At 35.2% G+C, this 27,707-nt stretch overlaps 1 protein-coding gene across 11 annotated transcripts in view; it reads right to left on the bottom strand.

Annotated features, from left to right (window-relative positions):
- GULP1 (GULP PTB domain containing engulfment adaptor 1) overlaps nucleotides 1-27,707 on the bottom strand; it is a 418,555-nt gene that overhangs the window by 106,994 nt on the left and 283,854 nt on the right. For 9 of the 11 annotated variants that reach the window (XM_069064526.1, XM_069064523.1, XM_069064528.1 and 6 more), the window contains one exon: nucleotides 5,131-5,202. The exons of the other annotated variants lie outside the window; for them this stretch is intronic. In XM_069064526.1, coding sequence (XP_068920627.1) covers nucleotides 5,131-5,202 — 72 coding nt within the window. The remainder of the gene's footprint in view (nucleotides 1-5,130; nucleotides 5,203-27,707) is intronic. 11 annotated transcript variants of the gene reach the window in all.

Genomic DNA, 27,707 nt, shown 5'->3' with positions numbered 1-27,707 from the left:
GTTTAGTTGAACCCAACTCTCTGTGACCACATTTTGGGGTTTCCTTGTCAGTGATACTGGAAAACTTTGCCAATTCCTTCTCCAGCTCATTTTATAGATGAGGAAACTGAGGCAGACAGGGTTAAGTGACTTGTCCTGGGTTACCAAGCTTGTAAATGTGTGAGGCTGGATTTGAAATCATGAAGATGAGTCTTCCTGATTCCAATCCCAGTACTCTATCCACTGTGCTACCCCCTAGAATTATTAGATTAGTGATTAATTCACAGCAAAATTACTTGGGTGCATGGTTAGAAGAGTTTAACTCAAGAAATACCTAACAATTTTATGTATCGTATTTCATTAACTGGACAAAAGTGTCAAACTGGAAAGAGACTAATGATAAATGTAAAAAGTGAGTCAGGAATATCAAATTAATTAAAAATAATCTCAGAAGAGAGACAGAGGAATACAAGGAAAGACAGTTTAGCAGTTAGTAAACCCAGGTAAACCTAATTAGTAAACCTAATCTCAGGTCTATGTCTCCACAGAATACTGCAAAGAGACAGGGTAGTATGGTAGATAAAGTGATAAACTTGGACACAGGAGAGACATGAGTTCAAATTGAGCCTCAGAAAGTTGCTAGCTTTATGGGGCGGCTAGGTGGTTCAATGAATAGAGCATCGGCCCTGAAGTCAGGAGGACATGAGTTCAAATCCAGCCTCAGACACTTGACATACTAGCTGTGTGACTTTGGGCAAGTCACTTGACCTCACTTGCCCTCCAAATTAAAAAAAAAAGAAAGTTGCTAGCTTTGTGACCCTGAGAATGTCATTTCATCTCTCTGACCCTCAGTTTCTTCTTTGGTAAAAAATGTGGAGAGGAATAGAACCTACCTCATAGGGTTTTTGTGAAAAGGAATGAATTCTAATATTGTTAAGCTGAGATCCTGATAGATTCTAGGCTATTGGTGAACTTGCATGGCTTAAAAAAAAATGCCTCAAATACCCAACAACATTTTCAGAAATGTCTGTCTCAAAAGTATCATTTTCTTCAATTATAAATGCAGGTAATGAGTGTTATTTTGAGAAGGGGTCCATAGTATTCACCAGACTGCTGAAAGGATCCATGATACAAAACAGGTTGAGAATTCTGGATCTTATTAGATAATTTACTGAAGTCCTTTAGTAACTCTAAAGTGTTCATATGTAAACATGGGCAAGTTAATCCCACTAGGCCTTGGTTTTACTGAAAAATTTAGGGGGTTGGAAAAGATGGCTTCTGAGGTCTCTCCCAGCTCTAGAACTTAGATCTTGTAAATTTAGATGTGAATTATTAGTATTATTGTGTAAATTTCCATTGTTTTGTCTCAGTTTCTTTATCTATAGAGATTTTAGTATCTTCTATCTGATTATATCCCAGAAAAATATGGGAGTATTAAAACTCTATACTCAGACATGTGTACAATATGTGAATGTGCATATCCCATAAAACATAAAGCTTTTAAAATAATCTTCTACAACTTATTCTATTATATTAAATTATGTTTAATTAGATGGTGAATGTCCTATATCTATAGTAAAAAGACCTGCTTTCAAATCCATATCCCAAACTTAATACCTTTGTGACTTTCAGAAAATCATTTAAACTCCCAGGCTTTCTATGTTTTCATATTAAAGGGGTTGGATTAGACAACGTCTAAAAGTTTAATTATGATCCCAAGATATTATATTTCAAAGAAAAAAGTAAATTTAAACAAGAAAATAAATTGGTGGCATTGTATTAAAGTTCCAGTGGCATAATTTCAATGTATAAAGGTTTGACTCATTCTTATTTCATTTAAGCACAAATTTGTCTAAACCTGATCAGAATTTTTAAGTCTTTTATAACAGTAGATCAAAACTCATATGAAAACAAGCATCCATTTGCTTTTGCTTTAAGGAAATTACATTTACCACTGTGGGTTTTTTTTTTTAAGTCAACTAAGAAATATACAAACAAAAAAGGGTTGGGAGAACAATGGAAAAATAAAGGAGATTTTTGTGATAGTCTAAATGTCTGATTTTTTACCAATTCAAGATCCAACAGACATCAAAGGTAGACCACAAAAGACATCAAGAAACAGACTGTTGAGCATCTTTAAAAGTCTGAATCACATTACATATTAACGATGCTAACAATTCACTACGAGACATTTTCTGTCTCACATAGTTTTAGTCCCTGGCTCTTTGTGAGTTGAACTATGCTGTTATTCATTTAATTCAGAAATCCAACACAGTGACATAACAGCAAGTAAAGCGAGGAGGTGACTTTGTGGAGGAAATAAAGTACAAACAGTTGGAGCCATGACAAAATGATGGATTTCAAACTCCTAAGCCCTGGCAGATGTAAGTACACACACCCACTCAAAGCAGAAAGCATATGCCAAAAGAATGGGCTGGAAACCGAGGTGGGGGAGGTGTACCGTGCACCAGTGCACTGAGCTCCTCACTTTTGCAATGGAGCACTGGCGCCACCTGCTGGCAAGAGCAGCAACCTTCTTGCAACAAGCTAAAGGAATGAGGAGGGTGGGGTATGGGATATGCAAAGACAATAGGAATCCCTTAAAAACCTGAATCATACACAATTCTTGGTGCTCTTTAGTTGGGAAGCCTGATAGCAAATTAACAATTGAAATTGTAACTATACTAAAGACAAGTCTTTCAATGGGTGGCAAATTATTAGTCAAATACTTATCCTTTATTATATCTGAAGGAAAAAAAACTACATATCAGGAATAGATATTAAATATAAAACACCTATATATCCACATTTGGCTGTGCTATGTGTTTTTTATGTTAAATCTGTTTTTAGTAAGAAAATTTCGTAAAAAATATAAATCCTTTTAAACCATTTAACTTATATAACATTACTTAGAAGTTACTTGTTTTCTTTGAATACCTTTAAAAATGTTTTTGTTTACTGACTAAAATGTAAAAAAAAAACCTTAGAAAATCAATATCATACATGCTTGTAATAAATTCTAACTGAAGCAAGTTTGAATTACAAAACCTGTTGCATGTTGGAAACTAAACAGGGAATATACAATTTTGAACAGGGTTTCAATGAATAAGAATTACTTCACTGATCACCTCTTATTAAGTTGTGAATTCTCTGTTAAGACTTTATGATTCTCATCTATTGTTGAAAGTCATATATTATAGGATTTAGAGTTAGAAGGAACTTTAGAAATCATCTATCTAGTTAAATTCTCTGATTTTACATGTGAAGAAACTGAGACCCACAAAAGCAGAGGACTTGTTCAAGATCACATTAGTTGTAAATAGGACAGCTGAGTTGTGGACCTATCCCTTCTGAAATTTTTATGTGGAAATATACACTGTGTCCTTAAAATATGTGACACATCACTGCAAAATTGAACAACCTCCAAATGTCTGAAAATATTTGGTCACAGTAAGACCAGGACTTTCTCTGGCTTTAGGAATGATGTTATCGATGTTATCGACTGGTATAAAGTGGTCTCTTATTTCTGTCCAAGGAGGCGTAAATCCACCTAAATACTCAAGAGGTTAGCCCAGGGGTGGGGAACATGTCTTGAGGCCACATATGACCTTCTAGGTCCTCAAGTGCGGCCCTTCGACTGAATTCAAACTTCACAGAACAAATCCTTTTGGGCATGTATGGAACTACAGATAACATTGTCTCTGAATATAAATAAACAATCTACTTCTTTCTCCTCTTCACTTCAAATACTGAATAGCTCTGATCTGATAACTTCAATATAAAAGAAATATTTACCATTAACAGAGAACCCTTGAGATAGTCCCTTTCCAATCATTTCTTCTGAAAGGAAGTTAGCTCAATTGAGTATTTTTTGGGGTTTTTTTTTGCTTTTAGGAGGGAAGAAGGCAGGGCAATTGGGGTTAAGTGATTTGCCCAAGGTCACATGGCTAGTAAGTGTTAAGTGTCTGTGGCCGCATTTGAACTCAGGTCCTCCTGAGTTCACTGCTCCACCATGCCGCCCTGAGTATTTTTTAATGACAAACTAAATATAATGAGATGGTGTAATTGCTTGAGGAGCTTGAAGTGGGTTTGCAAGAGAATTTCTAACAACTGGTCAAACTAACTGAAACAATTCACAAATAACACACCCAACCCCCAAAGTGTGCATGAGAAAGATTAAAAAAAAAAAAAGACATAAAATCTTTGGAAAGAAACATTCTGAAGAAGGGAGGGGCTTTTCAAATTAAAAAAATCCCAGTGAGCTTTAATTTTTTTTTTTTTGAGGTGGGGTACTATTTGAGGAAATATCCTGAGTGTATTGTATTATGTAAAAAATTTCTGGGAGAAAATCCTGCCAAAAAAGGGTGGGTGGGGTTTCCTATTAAGATGCCAGCTCTGCTGTTTAACTCTGCAGTTTTAGCATCAGGGAACTGTAAACTGAACAGTTCTTGATGACTGCTCATGTAGCTTGCCAGACCTTCCTATGCTTGACGACTGAGATATTATTGCAATTTGCCTTTCATCCAAAATAATACTTTAAAGTGTACTTCTTTCTAGGGCCTTAGTGAATAATCTAGCAATTTGTGAAACAATCCTTCTAGAAGAACACTGGGAGTGGAAGGGGAGGGCATGCAGTTTGTCTACACCAGGGGTGGGGACAGCCCCAAGGCCACAGGTTCCCCATCCCTGGTGATCTATGCTAATGAGTTACTCTTGTAGCTCAATGGTAGGTGCCTGGTTTGATCACAAACCTCCAGTTAAGGGTTAGCATCCCTTATGTCCATGAACCATAATGGCAAAGACTAATTTCCAAAGTATTTATAAAATCTCAAAGTTTGAATGATTTTATTAAAATCATAAATGACTAAAAAAGAAAGGTGAGATATTCCATTTAGTCTTACCTATGATAATGAATGACATGCGTGTGCTTATCCTCCTACACAAACACCCCAAGAAGCTTCCTTGAGCATTTGGAGAAATAACATGAACCTTTGGTGATATTTATACAATAATGCAATGTCTCTTAATGAGTTGAAACTGCAAATGCCCCAACATTAGTCATGCAATGAATTTCTACCCATCAAACAAAGTCTTGATATGTGAAAATACCTGAAGTGCTTTTTGCCCTCCATGTTGAATTGAGTTCCCTACCTTTAATTTTCTAACCGCATCTCTCACAACTTCGGTACCTTTGGGCTGTTCCACTTCTGTACTGCCAAGAAACTGAAAATTGTCATCTGTGAGACATGAGTCACATAGGATTGAATCACTTTGCGATGCAAATTTTCAAAATATGATTTGAAAACTTGATAAGAATAAATCTTATTTAAACTTTAAGGGAAATGAATGACTTTTAAAAACTCCTTTAATGAAATTTAGAATCTAAAATATTTCGTTTTTTGGCTTGGTACTTTTTTCTTGTATTCAAGAATAAAATAAAATAAATTACAAAAACAACCAAAGAACCCCCACAACCACTGCTGCCCCCATAAGCCTCTCTTTTTCCCAAACAATTCCAGACCAGAAAGCTAATATAAAAAAGAAATGCCAAAATGATTGCATTAGGGAGAGGGAGAGGAATTGCATCTGTAATTTCATTGATATAAGGAATTCTCAGATAAGGAAACTCCATCTCTCAGTGCAGGCCAGGACCTTCTCTACAACTTAAAAGTCTGAGAGAGTTGCCTAGAACAATGAGGAGTTAAGTGATTTGCCCAAACTCACACAACCATTATGTGACAAAGATGGAACATATTTTATAAGATTATTATATTAATGCCAAATAAATGAGCTTTCCAAGATAAAAATTCAGTAATCATCCCCATATTTTAAACTTGATGTCATCTTTTAATAAAAAAAATCAATCTTTACATTTTAGCTTAAAACTTCAACAACACATGATAATATACTCAAACTTTTCTAAGTATTGTTTTAATCAATTTATACTTGTAACCACAAAAAGCTTCTTGACTCCTGTCTTATTACAAAGAAAGTAATCTTCTGTCTCTAAAATTGTCAGCATTCTCCTGCAGGCTTTACAAGTATCATCATGAGGCTTTTTAAAAACATATGTTAAAAATAAATCAAGAAACCTAACAAATTTTAATATCTTGTAAAGCTGTATCTAAAATCTTTGCTAGACATTTCACTTGTAGTACAAAAATTAAGATAAATCACAATAGTAAAGGTTTATATGACTCTTTGAAAAGCACTATGAAGGGGTGTTGTTCGTTAATATACCTGACTCATCCAAAGAGTTTTATAATATAAAGAGAAATTTGTAACATTTAAAATGCTATATTGTGGAAACTATTATAATTACTGAGTACACGCTCTAAATAGGAGTCTATATCTCCTAAGACATATTTAGCCTAGCTGAATTGGAAGATCATTTCCTTCTATGAAATAAAATTTTGAAAAATAAAGAATTTAAGAGATTATGAAGAGATGAAATCAGTATTTTATGTTCATTTTCTATAATAACTAAATTCACAAGTAGAATTTTACATTCCCTTTTCTGTTGCATTAAGAAAGAAGGAAAGAAGGTAAGAAAATATTGGTTATAGTCAAACCCCATTCATGGCACCCTCAGTCCAGTTCACCATAAGCCAATTTCATAGAGCAAATTCTTATTCCCGTGAGTTGAAATCTCTGTATCAAGAAGGTATAGATAATGTAGCTCCATTTCCATCACTATATTGTTTTATTCTTTACTGAAAGTGCCTCTTGCAAAGCAGAACTGTATACCCCAATAATACCAATGAAGTCAATATATACCCATGTAATGGGAGGATTGGCCAATGAAGGCTGAGTCCTCAAAGGATGCAGAGATACTTCCTTGCCTGGTTCTAGCCAAAGTGACTGAGTGGACAGTTGTGTGGGAGCCTACTTCCAACTAGGCATGACTGAGAGACTGCTATGGTGTTGTGATGACAGAATATTTCCTAATTGTCTGGGGAGCCAAAAGACTGATGACTTGGATGTTGCTTCGTTTCCAAACAAAAAAGGATGTTCAGTCAATGCTTCAGTCTCTTTCTTGGTATTAATTAAAGTAGGTCTGATGTTTAAGGTCCTTTGGGAAGAAAGCAAATGCCCTATTCCATACCTGGTTTTCATGTGTCCTTGGGCACATGGTGCCTGATTCTTTTGTTGTTTCTTCTTTCCTGATAATTAGGTGAATGAGTATTCTGAGAAGGGAGTATCCACGCAATTGCATGGATTTCAGATTTCCATTAGGGCATACACTGGCAATTACAGTCAGTAGAAGACTCCACCAGAGGTGGCAGAGGCCAATGACAGAGAAAATACCTCCAGATGGAGGTAGAAATGCAGGTGCTGATGATGGTGGCAACCTCAGAGATCAAGATCTCTCACAATGGAGCAGAAGTATTAGCCACAGAATGGCACCACTCCTAGAGAGATTCACCTAAAGAGAACTTCATGAGTCCCTCCACAAAGGGAGAAATGGTCTTTTGGGGCCAAAATCCAGGAGTCAGCCCTCAGACACATGTATTCCCTAAAAAGGAAATTTAAGTTTGAGCACACTTTCCAAAGTGACCCTGTGTGTGCAGGGGAAGGGTACACATTAGTGATACTTTAAAACTACTGTTATTGCTGAGGGGCATACACAGTAAATCCCTTTTTTTTTTTTTAAGCAATTGGGGTTAAGTAACTTGCTCAAGGTTACACGGCCAGTTATTATTTCTGGGTGTGGTGCTGAGTATCTGAGCCCAGATTTGATCCAGGTCATCCCGACACTGGAGCCGGTGCTCTTACTCACTGAGCCACCTGGCCACCCCTAAGCAATCAGGGTTAAGTAACTTGCTCAAGGTTACACGGCCAGGTGTTTCTGGGTGGGTGCTAAGTGTCTGAGCCTGGGATTCGATCTCCAGGTCTTCTCAACACTGGAGCCGGTGCTCTTACTTGCTGTGCTACCTGGCCGCCCCGCAGTAAATACCTTTTGTAAAAGTTAACAAAGGTCTATCGGTTAATTATTAATTGAAAGAACATTAGCAGTGGCAGGAGTGACACAGCAGTGACAGTGACAGCAGGAATGACGATGTTAAAAACTCCAGTCCTTCAGGGTTACTCTTAGAATCCTGAGGGGAGCAGTAGTCATTGTCCTCTAGCTCTGAGGACCCCAGACTGACAGTAAGGATGTAAGTTAGGAGACTGAGCTCAGAGGGGGGTCTACACACCCAAGAAAGACCCATCTTTTCACTTACATCCCCTTCATCCACAGTGCTAATTCAGATCCTCATCAGCTCTCTCCTGCATTAGAGGGCAACAAGGATCCTAGTGGGAAGTCTCTTTTCATTACAGTCTTTCCCCCACAGAACTGCCTAGGTGATTTTCCTAAAGCATAAATCTGACTAGCTCACTCCTTTGCTCAAGAAGCTCTGGTGCCTCCCTATCCTTCCAGGATTAGACATAAACTTCTCCATTTTAGCATGTATAACTCTTCATAATCTGGTCCCTTCCTACTTTGCCAGTACTCGTACAATTTACTCCCCTCCATAAACTCTATAACGTAGCCATATGCCGATTGACTTCCTTGCAATATCTCTAATGTGGCATTCAACCTCTTGTCTTTGTGCCTTTGCCCTGAGTTGCCCTATGCCTCAAATACTCCCTTTTCCTTGCCCTCCTTTAACTCTCCCTTTTGTCAAAACTCAGTCCTAGGCTTACATTCTGCTGGATGCTTTTCCTCTACCCTGCTCCCCAAGCCTTATTTGCTGGTGCGTTACCTTCCCTAATTACTTTCATATATTCTACACTTATCTTGTAAATGTTGCTGTTATTCACTTGTTTTTTAGTTGTGTCTAACTCTTTCTGACTTTTTTTTTGGGGGGGGGGGGTTCTTAGCAAAGCCACTGGAATGGTTTGCCATTTCCTCCTCCAGCTAATTTTTTACAGATGAGGAAACGGAGGCACATGGGATTAAGTAACTTACTCAGGATAAGACAACTAGTAAGTGTCTGAGGTCAAATTCAAATTCAGGAAGGTGAGTGTTCTGACTGCAGACCTGCCACTCTCTCCACTGTGTTACCTAGCTACCCTCGCTATTCACAGGCTCCCTCGTTACAATATACACATAAGGGAAATTTTTGCCTTTCTTTATATCCCAGCATTTTGCACAATACCTGATATATAGCGATCTTTTTTTTTTTTTTGGCTTTTTGGAGGGGGGAGGGCAGGGCAATTGGGGTTAAGTGACTTGCCCAAGGTCACATGGCTAGTAAGCATTAAGTGTCTAGGCTAGATTTGAATTCAGGTCCTCCTGACTCCAGAGCCAGTGCATAGCAATCTTTTATATAAATACCTATGAATTGACTTACGTATGATATGTTTCTACCAGTACGTCAGATTTCAAATTAGAAATATTTATTCTTATATCATAAAGGCACTTAGTACATCTGACTTCATGTGTTTTCCATAGGATTACTCAAGGCTTCACCCTGAAAAAATGTCCTAACAATGTACAAGCATCTGAAATCAAGAAGGAGTGGTGTTTGTCAGTATATGAATTACTAAAAGAGAGCTAGAGAGATCAGAGAAAGAAATAAACCAAAAAGACAAAAAAAAATAATAGATAGGGACAGAGAACAGCAGGAGACAGGAATTTAAGGGGTAAGGGGTATCTGTTCCCTTCCCCCTTTGTTAAACTAGAGAAGGAGAGAATAAGGTGAAGGACTTGATTGCTTTTGGCAAAGACTCTCTCTTATTAGACCCCACTCCATAGTATGTATCTGGCATCCAGCACAACCTTAACACCATATGCTTGCATCTAAATTCACCTACCAGTTGCTAAAGTCAAGCCCAGAAGCTGACAGTTTAGAAAAGGTGGCATACAGTGCCTGGTAATTAATTTGCACCATTGTGCATCATAAAGCAGTAGAATGGTGAGGTCTGCAGAGAGATGATCAAGCAGGAGAGAGAGAGAGAGAGAGAGAGAGACAGAGACAGAGACAGAAAGAGAGAGATAGAGACAGACAGAAACAGAGAGAGAGAGACAGAGAGAAACAGAGACAGAGACAGAGACAGAGAGACACAGAGAGACAGAAACAGACAGACAGAGACAGAGACAGAGAGAGAGACAGAGAGAAACAGAGACAGAGACAGAGAGAGACAAAGAGAGAGAGAAACAGAGACAGAGAAAGAGACAGAGAGAGTGCTTTGTTCTGCCCACAGGGGAAATGACATATTTTCTATGGAGATATGGAAGCATTAAACACTCCTTACAAATTGCCTTTTGTCTGGCCTTTATTAGCCAAAAAGGAAAAATGGCCCAAATATACTAGGAGGTTCAATTACATGAGGAAAATAAATGCTGGCTATAACTGAGAAAAACAAATCTGTGTGTTAACTGTGTTTTCTCTGTCTCCATCATGCCACTGAGAGATTAACCATTGCTTTGGGGACTAAGAATATTAAAAAAAAGGGGGGGGGAGAAGTGAAAATGAATTATTGGTAATTATTTATTTATTGGTGTTATCTAGGTCAACAATGGTGTTTCAGAAACTGTTTTCGGAAGAAAATATTCATAATCTGGCAAAAAATTTGAGGAATTTGATTGCTGTGTGCAAGTAGGCTCATAAGGGAAAATTATGGAAGGCCTCCAAATAGATTCTAAATAAATCAACCTCTACTAGTGCTCCAGAAAACTATTAAAATTTTAATTCACCATGTCCTTAATTAAACCATATGAGTTAGGAGCACAGGGAGAATTACCTGAACAAGAGTAGAAGTCAAATTAAATTAGAAAGTGTGTGCTGACACATATATATATGCCCATTTCTACGTCAGTTAACACATGGACACAGCTATACCAAGTAATGGGAGATAATTCACATATAAGTAGTTAACTATAAAGTGAAAAATCTGTGAATACTGATGATAATATATTCCTTACATTCTTTTCTTTTTAAAAGAAATTTTTAAAAAATATTAATATATTTTGCTTGGATTTAACACTATTTATCTAAAGTGTTGAAAATATGTTAAGATGCTCAAAAATCTTAATGTAAATCTTTTTGAAAAACTGACATCCTGTTGATAATAAACATTATTATGCCATAGCACATAGCTATAGCTACCAGAAACAGAAAAAAAAAATCTGAAAACCATCCCAAACTGTTGGCTATTTGGTTCTGAGTTTATCAGACTCAGAAAAGTAACACATTCATAACTAATTTTCTTTCTTTGGATTTTAAAGTCAAATCTTTAATGCCCCATAAGTCCCTTTCCAGAGATTGTATTATTTTGCATACTGTGCTTATCACTAATACCAACAGAACAAAATCAAGTGTATTGATATTTTAATTGGTTGCTGCCATTTGGAACTAACCAATTTGTTCTCCTCAAAAGGGCTAGCTTCTACATAGAGGCTATACCATACCCAGACAAGGGGGCACTGTGATGATATATTAATTAAATCACCATATTTAGGAAATATATTTGCTATTAATTTAGAAAGCTAAAAGGAAGCTTTTTGAATCAGGAAAGCTACTGAACTAGTTCCACTACCTTCTTCCTGTCTTTATTCCTTAAATCTGCAAGCTCTATCTCCTATCTCATCTCATTTTATTGAAGTCATACTCTAAAGAGGGCCAATTCAGGTGGCCCTATTGTCCTAGCTGGAAAGTAATGCTTCTTCCCACCAAACTCTAGTAGTGCTTTGTTTCTTCCCAATGCAATTATATATGAATTTGCATCATACATATCTGTATACATATCTACTACACTAAGTTATAAGATCCTTCAGAAAAATGATCTTGCCTTACTTGTTATTTTTGTTTCTCCTTCAGTGCCATGTACTTAGTTATTTTCTGGGTTAATATGATCTTGGACAAGCTATTGTCTCTGTTCCCTATCTGCAATATGGGGATAAAATAACAATAATTAGACCCATGATAAATAATAAGGTTGCCATATCTCTTTTGAAATTCTGCATGGGGAAATTGGTACATTTCAAGAGATTCTGAGATATTTCAATGAAAGAAATAGTATGATATGCCATGCATGATATTGCTAAATAATGACAATTGCATCCTTTTAAAAGTTTTGCTATTTTCCAGGCTTTGTACTAGCATGACATATACTTTTAAACTTATCTTTTCTTTTGTTTTCATTTGAGGTCAGAGTGAAACTGTTTTACCTAGTGATGTAAGAAGGATATCTATTTTCAGTATGATGAAAAATAATCCACTATAATTTTTTAAATATTCTTATAGAAAGTAGGGAAGTGCTATAAATCAGTATTCACAGAAAGAATTAAAAAAAAAACCCTCAGTTTTAATATCCCTGCTCTACCAACTGAAAGATTATTTGCTTTATGGTGAAGTAGGTTTTATTGTGTTAGGCAATACTGCATGATAAATGAAACCAATTTCCCCAAGCAGAAAAGTCAGAAAAAAAAAATCTTTGTGACAACTGATACGGTCATTAGTAGATCTTCCCTTATTTCTATTTTAAGCACTTGGGATTGTATAGGTTGTTTGTATACACAATTCAGTCAGATAAATTCTGTATTGGAAAGTTCAATATTTAGATTAAGGGGGGAAGCCTATTTTTCTTATTTCAATATATTTTACTACAGATTTGATTCTCAATTTTCCACACTTCAATTCATTTAGAAGTATAAGTAAAGTATTCAGAGTCCCTGGCTATGGATAACAGATTGCAAGTACTGATTAACCTCAATGTGATGTATTCCTTTGATTTTATAGAAGAGATTTCTTTAAAAAATTAAAATCTCCTGTGAATTGATCCCACATTGAGTGCTTTGTGGGTCATAATAAAAGAAATAAATGTTTTTTCCTAAATAATGTATTACTACTCTATTGATTGGGCAGCCAGGTAAGGTGTTAGTGCAAAATATAAAAATACTTAAGAGGAAAACATAGAAGATGATGGCTAAGAGATAGTGAGAGCTATTTTCTTAACAAATGTAGAATTAAAGGACAAATTTATCTTTTTATGACTCTTTATAGTCCAAATGTTTATTATATGTGACACATGTTTTTATAGGCCTTCTGTAGTACATCAAATGCTTAAGGAAAATTAATAGTGTTTAATATACCAGCTACAAATAAAGTATTTGACATCTATAAAGTAAACTTCAACTGTTGCTAAGTAAATAGTAGATCTTCTGAACTTTATACTTATCTGAATAATTCAATTAAAGCATTTTACTGTTTTAGTTTTATATGCTATAGATATGAGGTTATTTCAATGTATTACAATTTGAATGTTATGAAATAATTTCAGGGTTTGCCCACTATATATTTAAAAGAATGTTTTTTAAAGGCATGCACACCTTTATTTAATCACATGTACACATTTCCATATGTTTAGATACCCATATGCAATTTTATTTTACTGAATAATAAGTTAAAATATTTGTCTTTCAGAATTAAATGATGAAAACTCTTAAGATATGTGTTTTGATAATACATGTCTTTCTTCCACAGCTATTGTCAATTTGTCTCATAAACAGAAATGTTTTTCTCCTAAAGGATTCTTCTAAAATATATTTACTATTATCTCCTTTCACTGTACTGCCTTGTTTCCTTTCTTCTGTTAAGCATCTTCCCACATTTTCTGTGCTCCCCCATCCTCCAAACACTGTGAACTTTCACTTGATTACTATACTTGTGAATCAATTCAAAATCTTCTAAATAGCATAAATTTTGAATGGTACTTTTTGTGACTTGTTTTTCTTCCAGTAGAGAGCAGTGTTGGACATCATATCACAACATTTATTAACATCTTTTCTTGATCCAAAAATGTTATTTCAAGAATGGCTCTCAAAATTTTACAAAACACATTTTTTTTGAGGGGGAGGGGACCAGACTAGCCAACAGGAATAGAACTAAATGCTAAAAAAAAATTACAAGACCTCACAGAGAGAAACATAGAAAGTAATGAAATGTTAAGCAGTTGCTGAAAATATACATTATTCAAGTTAATTTAGGCAGCACTCAAAACAGCCTAATATTCTATGGACAAAGTTTGAATTGTGGCAAGACAAGCATGCCATAATTGGGGTGGAAAATGAATGCAAATTATAGTTTTAGAATGTGAACTATCATTAAAAAAAAAAAGAAATCTAAACTAATAGTTTCATGACTTCCAGACAGGCTTAAGCAAGCAGCTAGGAGGTGCAGTGGGATAGGGTGTTGGACCTGGAGTTATGAAGACTTTAGTTCAAATCCCCCTTCTTGGACATTTACTAATTATGTAACCCTGGGCAAATCACTTAATTCTGTTTGCCTCAGCTTCCTCATCTATAAAATCTAACTCCCAAGGTTGTTGTGAGTATCAACTGAGATAATATTTGTAAGGGGTTTAGCACAAAGCCAAGCACATAGTCAGTACTATAGAAATGCTAGCTGTTATTAGGAAATTTGGGTAGATCACAAATAATAAATATTAACAAAGGTCATTTAAGAAGCATGAAAAGGGGGGTGAGGATAAGACAGTAAAGCTATATGTGAATAACACCTGGTAGTAATTTGAATATATAATTGAGATGGTTTGCTTGAAATCATCTTAACCCCACCTGACTGATGAAAACAATGTATAAACTTTATTACCACCTAACTGCACCCAGAAGATATTCCATAGTGGTCTAAGTCAATTTAATTTTATGGTCCTGATTCAGCTGACTTGTCATGTCACAATGCCAAGAAATATAGAGGGAGAAACATAATAAGGAAAGAAAACTATTAATAGTAAATTGAAAGCAAGTCAGACATAATTGGGTTTTAAACCATTTTATACCATTATCTGATTAGAAGTACTATTATCTCAGAATATATAAAAATATTACCAAAAATGGTTACCATTTCTAGTGTATAACTATTTGTGAAGGATTTCTTTTAATTTATAGAGCATTCAGTTATATTCAATGTCATATTTTCTGTGTGGTTGGTATTTAAGTTTACTACAAAATTTACTGTTCAGAACTAACTTTTTGCTTAGATGGTTCATTTTGTTGTTATTATTATCATATTATATTGGGAGTGAGGGTCATGTGCTTGTTAGTAACTTGATGCAACCTTTTTGTCACTTAATATTCCAAGGTTAAACCCAAAAAACTAATCAGTGATAGGTAAGTCAAGGCACAGTCATTGGGGTTTTTGATTTAGGATGCAGGATATTCTGGGTTATAAATACCAGGACAATTCAAAATTTGTTCTGACAACTAGAAAAGTAACTTCAAAGAAGTGACTTTGATCCTAATGGCTCATAATGTTCTAGGACTATAAACCCAGATTGGTCATGTACCTAGTTACTTAAATGTAACCTCCCCCATTAGAATCTTTGCTCCTTGAAGTAGGGATTCTTTTTCTTTTATCTGTTTACCAGTGTTTAGCATAGCACCTGGCATATAGTAAGCACTCAATAAATGCTTGTTGATTGACTAAAATATGAAACAATCTTCAGTCTTACATAGGCCTCTTCCATTTCTATGTGGAAGGTAGCAGAGTAGTTGATACAGGTATGAGAAAGGGCACTAAGGATTATAAAGTTTTCAGACCATCTCTAAACATAAATTTAACTGATGCTATTCAAAATTTGAGATCCTTGCCCAGTGACCAATGTTAAGGAATTCTACTGTAGAAACTGAATCATAGGGGCATCTAGGTGGTGCAGTGAATAGAGCACTGGCCCTGCAATCAGGAGGACCTGAGTTTAAATCCGGTCTCAGACACTTAACAAAATAACTAGCCATGTGACCTTGGGCAAGTCAACCCCAATTGCCTTCCAAAAAGCAAAAAAAAAAAAAAAGGAATCATATTAACTTTGTAATTATTGTTACAAATGAATCTAGACAATAAAAGAAAATAAGAGCTCAATTAAAGAATGGTTTAGAGATTTTCCTTAAAGAAGTAAGGAAAGATTTGGCTTTATTTTGCATCCAAAGACAACAGGAAATACTATTTCATGGGGTACTTGGTCTTTTCATATCAGTGTTGCATGATAAGCATTTGCAAACAGACCACCAGGAAGATAACTGCAACCCATGTGCCAACATTTTTTGCTAAGATGAGGAGGCAGAGAAAGTCTATGGAGAGCACAGTTAAGACTGTTTTAATTAAATTAAAAAAATACTTTAGTATTCAGTAACTTCAATGTAGAAGAACTGGGCAATAGTATGACTACTTTCTGTAAGATTTGGCATCGAGATTCTAGGTCTATTATTTTGTTATTGTGCCTCTGAAGGCTTGGCATTACTGTAAGGGGCTGTAGTTAGACTAGATAATGCTATGGAAAGGATTATGAAAAAAGAACTTTCTCCTAGGAAACCTTGCTGCCTTCAGGAGAACAATGAGAATGCTTGTCTAACTTGCTATAACAAATTATGTGTTAATATATTTTCTCAGAATATTACCACCCCCACTACCTGCCACTCAGTCCCTAAGCCTCGCTAGCTTTACTTTGAAAAACTTTATTAACCTCCTAACTTTGTATAACCTCCTAACTTTATACCTTTTCTGTTTAATTACTTTGGTATCTCAAATGATCATAAAAATGTTCAGCCTTGCCTATGTTGGTGAAGGGTTTGGTTTTGGCATAAATTTAGTGTATCTATAGTCTATAGCCTTCCTTTCTATAGTTCTTTTTTCTCCTAATTACAAGAACTAAAAGTTGTCTTAGCTAAGCAAGAAAAAAGAGAGTACTGAGTTAGTTCTTCAAAAAGAAGAGAGTTGGGAATTTCAGGGCATGGTCAGAAAAAAGGGGAAAAAACGTCAAAAATTAATATATATATATATAATTTTCTAATGAATGGAAATGATTGGTTACTGATGTGGAAGTCATTTATATATCAATAATCTATCTAGTCAGCCCATCAAATCAAAATCAATAGAAATAAGAAAAAATTATTATGTACAATTGAAATGACTACTAGTTGACCTATTTAAAGAGGATATTGATGCTAAAAAATATGGCATGGGGTAAGGAAAGATCTGGGGACACTGATTATCCTGTCTCCATTTTCTAAGCAAGATTAACCAATATAAATTAACTGCTATTATAAAGAGACTAAAGGAGACTAGAAAATGTCTTAGCATTCAAACACTTAATCCCCTTCCTAAGTGGAGATATATGACAGACAAAGGCAATACTCATTTAGAAAATAAACTTATCTGCAAAAACTTACAGAGAAGAATGATGAAAGATTATAATGTCTCATAAAACAGGAGAAAATGAGGAATGGGAAAATAAGTTTCAGAAAGCTTGGCAAGAAAGCCAATTAATCCAGTGCATAGAGAGAAAAATCAATAATGAAACTGGAAAGGGGAAAACAAAAAGTTAAAAAAAATGGGAGGAAATATGTCAAGATTTCTATCACAAAAAGTATTTTCTGCATTAAAGGAAATGAAATACCTATATTTGGATTTATCATCATAGCCTCCAAAGTGCTAGATGAGTTGAAAGAAATGACACCAAAGAAAACAAAAATTAAAATGGTAATTACACTAGACCAAGCATACATAGAGAAAGAATTGAAGGTGACACCATTTTGAGACCATTAAGGGATGAAGTTTCAAGATGTCTCAAAGATGAGAGAAGTCCAAAAAGCTGAAAACACATCTGGACCTTTATTTTTAGCAAAAAAAAAGCAGATCAAGATATAATCAATAACCACCAACATAAATGCTTACTTTTCCATCTCCTCTAAATCTTTATTAAAATTACCTACTCATTTTTCAAGGACATTGATGATGAAAGATATGAAAAGAAAACAGGCAATCAGGCAATTTCCTACAGCAGGTCATATCTACAGCAGATACACACCCAACCAAAAGAAATAAGAACAGAAGATCCGATAGTGCTTATTGTTTGTTGACTATAAAATCAAACATATTAAAAAAACAACAACATGATTCAGTAGGACAAAATATCACTTCACTCTCTCCTCCAATAAGGGTCTCAACCACGTGCAAGTTAAAATCAATAAGATTCATTGAAACAAGAAATAAATAAAAATAAAATTGTTTGATGACTGATTTTTAATATCAAGTGAGGTTAACAATGTTCATCATTTCCAGGGAAATAATGAGGGTGGCACAAATGAAATACAAAAGAGACATGTTTGGTAAAGGTATTTTGGATGATGACATTCCAAATACAAAGGGGATTCCCTGTAGATGTTGAGGTTCCCTAGATGCTCCAATTTTATGCTTATGAAACTCAGCTGATTGGATCAAGACATGGAATGCCAGAGAGTCTCCTAAATATGATTCTTATCATATCTTATCCTATCACATCTTATCAATGATCAGTGGATCTTATCAATAGAAGAAAAAAAAGTGGAGTAAGAATTTCTGTTGTTCTCTTGATACGTGGAAGGATATGTAGAGCGATTTCATCAATACATCATCTTAGGCCATATGGGTGTAACTAAACAGGAGGGGGCGGAAAGTGCCTTTAGGAAACTGCACATTGTTATAATGCCTCCAAGTAAAGACTGTCTTTCTAACATCAATAGTTTTCTGATGATGCTGTAGAACCATGAGTCAGAGAATATTATACAATCTGAAGAACTAAAGTTATGAATCATCCAAAGGGACAGAGAGGCACATGGCAGGCATGAGTAAGCTGTAACCTATCAGCAATAAAGAATGATAGAGGAGAAGTTGCATGAAGAATGTCATCAGCAATATATAGGTAGAAAAGGAGGCTAGTTATCATGTACTTAAAAGGAGGAGTAGCTATTGGCCAGTCTACATATTGCATTTGCACCCCTTGTAATCAATCAACATTAAGTATCTATAACATACCAGCTACTGGGATAGAAGCTGATGATACTAAGACAAGAAAGTATCTCTTCCCTTAAAGAAATTACTTTTTGTGTCAAGATATCTAGAGCAAGACTTCTAACACACTGGATGATCCCTTGGGGTGTAGGTGGGAGGAAATTTATGGGATAACATAGACAAGAATTTTGCAGAACGAAAAGGCATAGATGGATTGCAACCTATACTACTGGGATAAACCACATCAGTGAGTGGTTTATGTCAAAGAATGTTAATGTTCATGTTAATATCAAAGAATCTAAGTATCAATACTTCTGTGCTGTACAAGAACAAAGCAACTCTCTTTTTCTGGTCACACATATTCATGATCCTATTTTCTACCACTTCTTGATCATGTTATCATTGGCTTATGATATATCTGACTTACAACCTTTTGAGACTCCTAAAATTCTGATTTTTCTAAAATTAATGAATACCAGAATTCATAGTTGTAAACCATGACCAAAAATCTTGGTGTTTAAAAAAAAAAGTCTTTCATAGCAAGGAATAGCAGCCTGGGGTCACTGAAAAGTCATCAACATCTCCCAAATGAAATTTAGTCAAATTCTATTTTACTCTTCAATTCAAGGTCCAACTCAGGGCTCCATCTATAGTGCCTTTGCTTGACACGTGTACTAAAAGATTAAGTCAATGAGTTTCCAGCATAATCTGGACAATAAATACTCTTCACCCACCTTCTTGTGCACCCTCTCCCATTATGTGTTTTGTAGGTGGATGGGAAGTTTACTGAGCACTTCTATAGTGTTACTACATTTGATGAAGTAAAATGAAATGTCACCCAAAAACCAGTGCATCTGAAGAGTTCATCATTTATAAAGAATCTTTTTCTTGTTAGGATGAGCCTTTCTCCATGACATAGGCATCTTTGCCAATGATACATCTCCTTATTTTGAACCTTGTTTAATTTTGATACTTAAAAAAATAGAAAATATATATTTGCTCAGTGGATCAGTCACATCTCTCTGTGACCCCATGAGCATACCAATACTGTCCATGGGGTTTTCTTGGCAAGGATATTAAAGTGGTTTGCCATTTTCTTCTCCAGAAGCAAACATAGGTTAAGTCGTTTCTCAGGGTCACACAAAGCCTGAGGCGATATCTAAACTTAGGTCTTCCTACCTTCATATCCAGTGCTCTATTCACTGAGCTATCTAGCTGCCTCTAAAAAAATGTATATAAATAATATTACAAGCAGTCAGGAAGAAACAATTTGAGAATTGTGGAAACACATTCAGGATAACATAAGATCTAGCAGCTTCTACATTAAGGGATTGAATGGCTTGGAATGTGATATTCTGGAGGTTAAAGGAGCTAGGATTAAAACCAAGAATCACCTACTCAGAAAAACTGAGTATACTACTTCAGGGAAAAATATGGATATTTAATGAAATAGAGGACTTTCTAGCATTCTTAATGAAAAGACCAGAGCTGAACTGAAAATCTGACCTTCAAATACAAGAAGCAAGAGAAGCATGAAAAGGGAAAAAGGAAAGAGAAATCATAAGGAACTTAATTAAAGTTGAACTGTTTACATTCCTACATGGAAAGATGCTATTTTTAACTCATGAGACTTTTCTCAGTATGAGGATAGTTGAAGGGAATATATATATATATGTATATATATACGTATGTATAGGTGGGTATATGTATGTGTACATATGTATGTACATGTACACATAGATAGAAGGCACAGGATGAATTTAATATGAAGGGATGATATCTAAAAAATCAAGGGAGACATAGGGAAATTATCTCACATAAAAGAGGCAATGGAGTGGAAGAACAGGAAGGTGAAAGGGAATGAGTCAACCTCACACTCATTGGATTAGGCTTAAGAAAGGAATAACATACAAACTCAACTGGGTATCTCACCCTAAAGGAAAGTAGGGGAAGGTGGCTAGGTGGTGCAGTGAATAGAGCACCAGCCTTGGAGTCAGTCGGACTTGAGTTCAAATCTTGCCTCAGACACTTAACACTTACTAGCCATGTGACCTTGGGCAAGTCACTTAACCTCAATTGCCCTTCCAAAAAGCAAAAAAAAAAAAAAGTAGGGGGGAGGGGATAAGAGGGAGGATGATAGACGGGAGGGCAGATTGGAGGGCAGTTAGAAGCAAACACTTTTGAAAAGGGACAGGATCAAAGGAGAAAATAGAATAAGTGAGGGATGGAATAGATGGAGGGAAATATAATCTTTTACAATGACTTCTATGAAAATGTTTTCCGTAACTACACATATATAACCTATCTTGAATTGCTTGTTTTCCCAGTGGGGTTGGGTGAGGAGGGAAGAAGAGAGAATCTGGGCCTCAGAGTTTTCAAAACAAATGTTGAAAATTATTTTTACATGCGACTGGGAAATAAGATATACAGGCAATAGGGCATAGACATCCATCTTGCCCTACAAGACAATAAGGGGGTGGGAAGGGATATAAGAGAGGACAGATTGGGGGAAAGGGTATTCAGTTTGTTTGCCATCTTGGAGTGGGTATAGGGGAGAGACAGGGAGAAAATTTATAACTCAAAATCTTGTGGAAATGAATGGTGAAAACTAAAAACAATCAATTTTTTAAAATGTACTTAAGAATATAATAATAAAAGTAAAAGAAAACAAACATGGAAAGCAAAAAAAAAATCCGTATCCTTAATACATTAATAATGCAAGATTCTGTTTTGCTTAAGTGAATAAACTCTCCCAACAGCTTTATTTCAGAACGCTGGATTTAGAGTCAGTCAGCTAATAAACTTTTATTAAGTACCTACCGTACTAAGTGCTGAGAATACAAAAAATAAAAATAAAGATAATCAAGAGCTCAAAGTCTAATGGGGGAGATAATATGCAAATAACTACATACAAATAAACTATATGCAGTAAAAACTGGGAATAATCAGTGGAAAAAAGGCACTAGAACTAAGAAGGATCAGGACAGACTTCCGGTAAAAGATGGGATTAATTGGGGATTAAAGGAAGCTAGGAAATTCATGAGGAAGAGAAAAGGAAGGAGAGTATTTGAGGCATAGGGGGCAGCCAGTGAAAATGCCTGAAGTTTGGAGATTGGAGTCTTACTTGAGGAACAGCAAGAAAGCCAGTGTTACTTGGCAAAGCATATGTTGGGGGTTGGGAGTTGGGGGTTGGGGGGGGGGGGAAGGCAGGAGTTAAGGTGTAAAAAGGATAAAAGTTGAGGGAGAGGCCAGGTTTTGGGGGGCTATGAATGCCATACAGAAGATTTTATATGTGATCCTGGAAGTGATAGGGAGTCAATGGAATTGATTGAGTAGGGGGGGTGACATTATCACCCCTATGCTTTGGGAAGTTCACTTTGACATCTGAATGAATAGATCAGAATGGAAAAAGACTTGTGTCAGGTAGACCAACCAGCAGTCTATCGATAAGCTCTAGCACCAGGGTGGTGACTTTATCAAGAGGAGGGAAGGGGGGCATATACAAGAGATATTACAAAGGTAAAGACTGGCAGGTCTTAGATACAGGTTGCATATAGGGGATGAGACAGAGTGAAAAATTAGAAGGCTGCAAACTTGGATGACTGGGAAGATGGTGATACCCTTGATAGTAACAGAGAAGTGTGGAAAGGTAGAGGGTTTGGGGGAAGAGATGATGAGCTTAGTTTTGGAACTTCTGAATTTAAGATGTCCTATGGGACATTCAGTTCAGGGAGTCCAATAAGTAACTGGAGATGAGAGACTGGAAGTTAGCAGAGAGTTTAGTGCTGTATAAATAAATTTGAGAATCATCAACCTAGGAATGTTAACTGAATACACAGGAACTGATGAGATTAAGAGGCAGAAGGCCTGGGTTTAAATCCTCACTATTTTGGTTATTTATATGACTTTGGGTGCCCTCTCAACTTTAATCTTTTTTTTAATAAAATTAAGAGATTTTATATGATCTCTGATCAGAATTTATCATTATACTAGTGCATTCCATTCTAATCTTTTTATATTTTCTGTAAGGTCTGAGCCAATTTAAATAAAGTATGACAACATCCCAAAGTGACTACTAATAAGAGTCCATAAATCTAAGCTCCATGTTCATCTGTATTACCTTTATGTTGATGTTGCATGGATAGATTAAAAATTAGACTTGAATACTTTTTGAAAATTGACTTTAAATTCAACAATTTTGATCACTCATTCATTATAGCACAAAGAGTTTCTATTTGCCATGATCTTCCCAAATATTTCTTCCAAATTCTCTAAATCTTACTTCTCATACAAAGCCAACAGGAAAAAAAAACCACAATAGTAGCAATACATATTTATGTAGGACTTTGAAGTTTATAGAACTTTCTTCACAACAAACTCACAAGGGAGGTCACGTATTATAATTACCATTCCACAGATGAGGAAACTAAGGCCTATTGAAGTGGTGAAATAATTTGCCTATAATCTCGTAGCAAGTTTGTTAGAATTTTAATCTAAAATTGTGACTCCAAAGCCTTTCACCATACCACACTGCTGGAATTTAAATTATTTATGAGGCTCAAAGGGCAGAAAAAAAAACACTATGCGGAATTTTTTCTTTAACGAATAACAATAGGGGCGGCAGGTGGCACAGTGAGTAAGAGCGCCGGCTCCGGAGTTGGGAGACCCGGGATTGGTTCTGGCCTCAGATACTTAGCACCTACAGAAAATAACTGGCTGTGTAGCTTTGAGCAAGTTACTTAACCCCAAATGCTTAAAAAAAAAAAGAATAACAATGGAAAGTCGTATCAATTTAGAATTTAGCAATCAATACATAAGAGATTGCAAAATTATCAGGCTAATTTTTTTAAATGTGTTTTTAAGTTTTCCTAGAAATTTCCTAACTTTAGAATACATAATGACCTAGCCAAAGACAAAGCCTGATTATGAATTCCAAGCTAATATGTAAAAGGGAAATAATTATTATCTGAACTCGGTGGACTAAGGTCATCATAACAAGCTAGTATGGAAAAGCAGATACTCAGAACTGAAACAGCACAAAAACAATACCTCTTTGGGGGAAAAAAGCAAACATCAACACCCAAAACAACATCACTGTGGATAAAGAACAAACTAAGAAATATAAAGTCATAATTTATCTATATTCTATGAGTATCAAATAGAAAAGGCATAAACCCCCCTAACTATTCTTTGTAACAAAAAGCAGAAGAGAGTTGAATACAGTTTCTCATCAGTTTTAATGGCTTAATATAAGTTAGCATTCCTCTCTCAATACTTAGGCTATTGAAAGCAGTAGCATTTAAGAGGGGCTGGAGTTATAACCATTGTTGAGAGGTGACAGAGAAGAGTGAGCCTTTCCTCATACCACTTCATCAGAATCTAATTCTGCTTAACTGTATATTAGGGAATATACAAACATAAACAAACTATATCTCTACCAAACTTTTACCTTTGGAATCCATGTTGTTAGATCATATGATAGATAAAATCCTGTTAAGATTTCATTTGTTTTTCCCCCCTAAATCTCAGTGGAAGGAACCAGTCAGAGAACTAGTGTTTTCTGGTAAGAATTCATAGCACATAATATGCTCTTTGCTGATTTATTTTGCTACAACATAATAAAATCCGAAGGTTGCATATGGTATACAGCTTAGCTTCATCACACTTTAAAACTTAAATCAGTTGCTTTTAGCCATTCCTTGTTTCACTTTCCTTCTCATCAGTGGGATCCGTTTTTTATATCTGACTTTGGGGATTACTGTCTTTTCTTGCTAATAAAACTATGTCCTGCCCTTTTATACCTAGCTTAAACTATGTGTCCTATTCTCATTTCTCTATATTATCTGATTTCTCTTCTTTTTTCTCCCTCTTTTCCCTTTCCTCTTTTCCTTCCTCTCTTCTTTCTTTTCTGTTTTCTTCCCTTTCTCTGTCTTCTCTTTTCCCCCCTCCATCTCTCTCTCTCTCTACTAATACTACACTTTAGTTCCTACAGGAATCGATGGACTTTTGTCCAAGCCCTAAAGTCTAAGTCTCGGATGAAAAAACAAAACAAAACAAAACAACTCTCTCTATAGATAAATGAACCTCTAATTCAATTCCTTAGATTCTATAATAGAAATTCCATTAATTTCTCTCCAGAGTTCTGGAAATGTTATTTTGAATGCCACTGTTCTCCATACATCTTCCAAGTGATAACTGAATTCAGCTAGGGAGATAACTATTTACCTATTTTGTTGTGAAGAAAGACCTTTTTAAAAGTATAATATAAATATGAGTTGTTAATATTATTGAAACATAGCCTACTCTTTGAAATTCACTTTTTATCCATGATTAATAATGGAGAGCTTTTTCTTGAAAGACATTGTTATGAGGTAGAGACTTACAAGGGTATTCCTCAGAACACTGTATGTGAAATGTACTTTGTCCAAAGATGGTGGCCTATGTGGGAATCTAAAGATGTCTTAAATACTAACATGAAAATAAAATGGAAAAAGTAGATGACATTTTAAAGGGATGATTTACTTTAGAAAGTATAATTATTTGCATGTCTGACTTATTTATAGATCAATTCTACTGGCCCCAGTCAAACAGCACATAACAACCAAAAATGTCAATATTTCTGATGCTCTGTAAGACACTGTCATCTTAAAGACATTTTTCTCCCTGCTTTGATATATGTGTTGAATTTTTCTCATACCATCATTCTATGATGTCCTTAGTATCCATAGGAATCTCGTAAAGATACAGAGAGATGATTATGCATTATCTTGATAGAGAATTCATTCTGACATTTACAAATTTTTTTCTTCTGTGGGCTTTTTCTTCTTGCCATAATAACAAGCAGTCACTCAATGAGACTTATTTAGCACTACTGTCTACATCTCGAGCACTGCAAAAGTCCTGTAGAAAGGCTTATAGAATTAAGGACTGATATGAAGAAATTTACTATCTATTTGTAGATACAACATGCAGATTCATGAAATATTTTTAATGGGGCGATAACATATTAACAAGCATAAGATAACATAAAATCTGGAGCATGCTATATCTCTGAAATACCCATTAGTAATTTGCAGTGTTTGAAATATTGAGGTGGAGTTAAAGAGTTCTCTTTGAACTTCCTGATTCTATAAAAGCAAAAACTTCCTTTTTTTCCTTTTCTTTTTTTTAAACCAGCATAATAAAAAAAAAAAAGAAGTTTCAAAGGACTGATAGGTAAAAGAGGGTAGTTGGGAAGGAAATTAACTTTTTTGGCTTTGACAATACTGCCAAAAAAAAGGTTCCCTTGCTCCATTTTCACATGGACATTAACATGCCTTTCCAAGGTGAAATAAACTTGATTCTGGAGTCACTCAACAGCAGTAGTGATTATATAGCTTTAAGGGTTAAAAAAAAAACAACCCAAAACACAGCATACTATTTAGTTGCTATCTGCCTACTTTATAATGATGCAACACAACTTCATTAACAGTCTTAAACAGATAAATAAATCTTCCAGGAACTCTACTACTCCAGCTAATTAAGTGGCAGATGGGAAAACATGGAAGTATAAGACCCATTCTCAAATATAGACAGTTTCCTGGCAAAGAAAGCCACAATAGAATTCCTACAGTGGAGCATCTGTGGAATCAATTGGATGAAGGAGAAAATGTTTGCCAGCCAATGTCCTTCAGTAATCATTCAGGTATGCTTTATGTGCATTAGTTTGATTTGCAATGAGATACAGACATGCGGCTCCAAGTATAACCTCATATTAGTAGTACTAACTGGCAGCCCAACTTTTGACGGCATCTTGCAGAGAGAGGATAACTCTAATCTTCCTTGTTTCCATTCTCACATCAGATGGGGCCTTATAATGCAAAGTTGATAGGAAAATAAATGTAAGAACTACAGAAGGTCTTAAAAGTCATCTTGTCCAAAGCTCCTCATTTTGCAGATAAGAAAATTGAGGCCTAGAGAATTTGCCCACAGTCAAATAGCTAATAAATGTTAGAGTCAGGATTCGAGCTGAGATCCCCTGAACCCAAATAGGATGCCTTTTTCTTCATACCACTGCTTCTTAAGTTCTGAAGGTTCTTGTTATGGCTAAGTCCAATTGAGTACAATTTAGCAAACTGGTTTATATTTTTAAAGTTATGAGTTTTCTTTTGAATGTTTTCTGAGATTTCACAAGACTCTAAGGCAATTATCACTAATTAGCACAATTTATTCTAGAGTCTAATTTTAATTGATTTTGTTTGATCTTTACCATACCTACATTTCATTTGATCTTCTGTGTCCTTTAATAAAATCAATAACCATATATTCCTAGGCAGGTGCTAAAATGATTGCTCATCTGCCCTTTGAAAGTTTTAATTTGGCATTTAGACAGACCTTTTCATTTGAGAGGAAGATGCTATATGTTTAATAACCTGATTACTGGCTATAATCCTAAATGACATTTAAAAAAAATCTCTTCTTATGTCCAACCGAAGGTATATTTAAGATATTACTTTACCTGGAAAGATCAATTTGCATTTCTTTCAACATTTTAATCACATGATCATCTCTGACATTCTCAAAATTTCAAACTTATACTTGATTTAATTTTAATTACATATTTAAATCAATATATTAATATTTCTAAATTTTCCCCAACTTTCTTACCTTTAGCATATTGACAATTTGCAAATTTGTTAAGTCTAACCATTTTACTTCTCTCCCAGTTTAATTTAATTAATAAGCAGAATCAAATCAATTCAATTGTCTTCAGTTAGCACTTTTAGAGAAAATACAACATGTAATTAAACTGACACGAACTTAGAGGATAGAAAAAGTATATATTATATAGATCTCAAGATCAAAGTATATTTTTTGCTGTATTTTCAGCATTTATCTAATGTAAATTAAAGCTGAAAATTTTCTGTGGAGGTGTAAGGGTTATGGGATTTAAAGATCTTCCATGCCCCGTTGGACTTG

This window comes from Petaurus breviceps, unplaced genomic scaffold (assembly GCF_028583685.1).
Source record: "Petaurus breviceps papuanus isolate PSGF00001 unplaced genomic scaffold, PetGlider_PUasm1.0 90638, whole genome shotgun sequence".
NCBI classification, from domain to species: domain Eukaryota; kingdom Metazoa; phylum Chordata; class Mammalia; order Diprotodontia; family Petauridae; genus Petaurus; species Petaurus breviceps.
The sequence above is the reverse complement of the archived record's forward strand: the minus strand, read 5'-3'. Positions and strand labels throughout refer to the sequence as shown.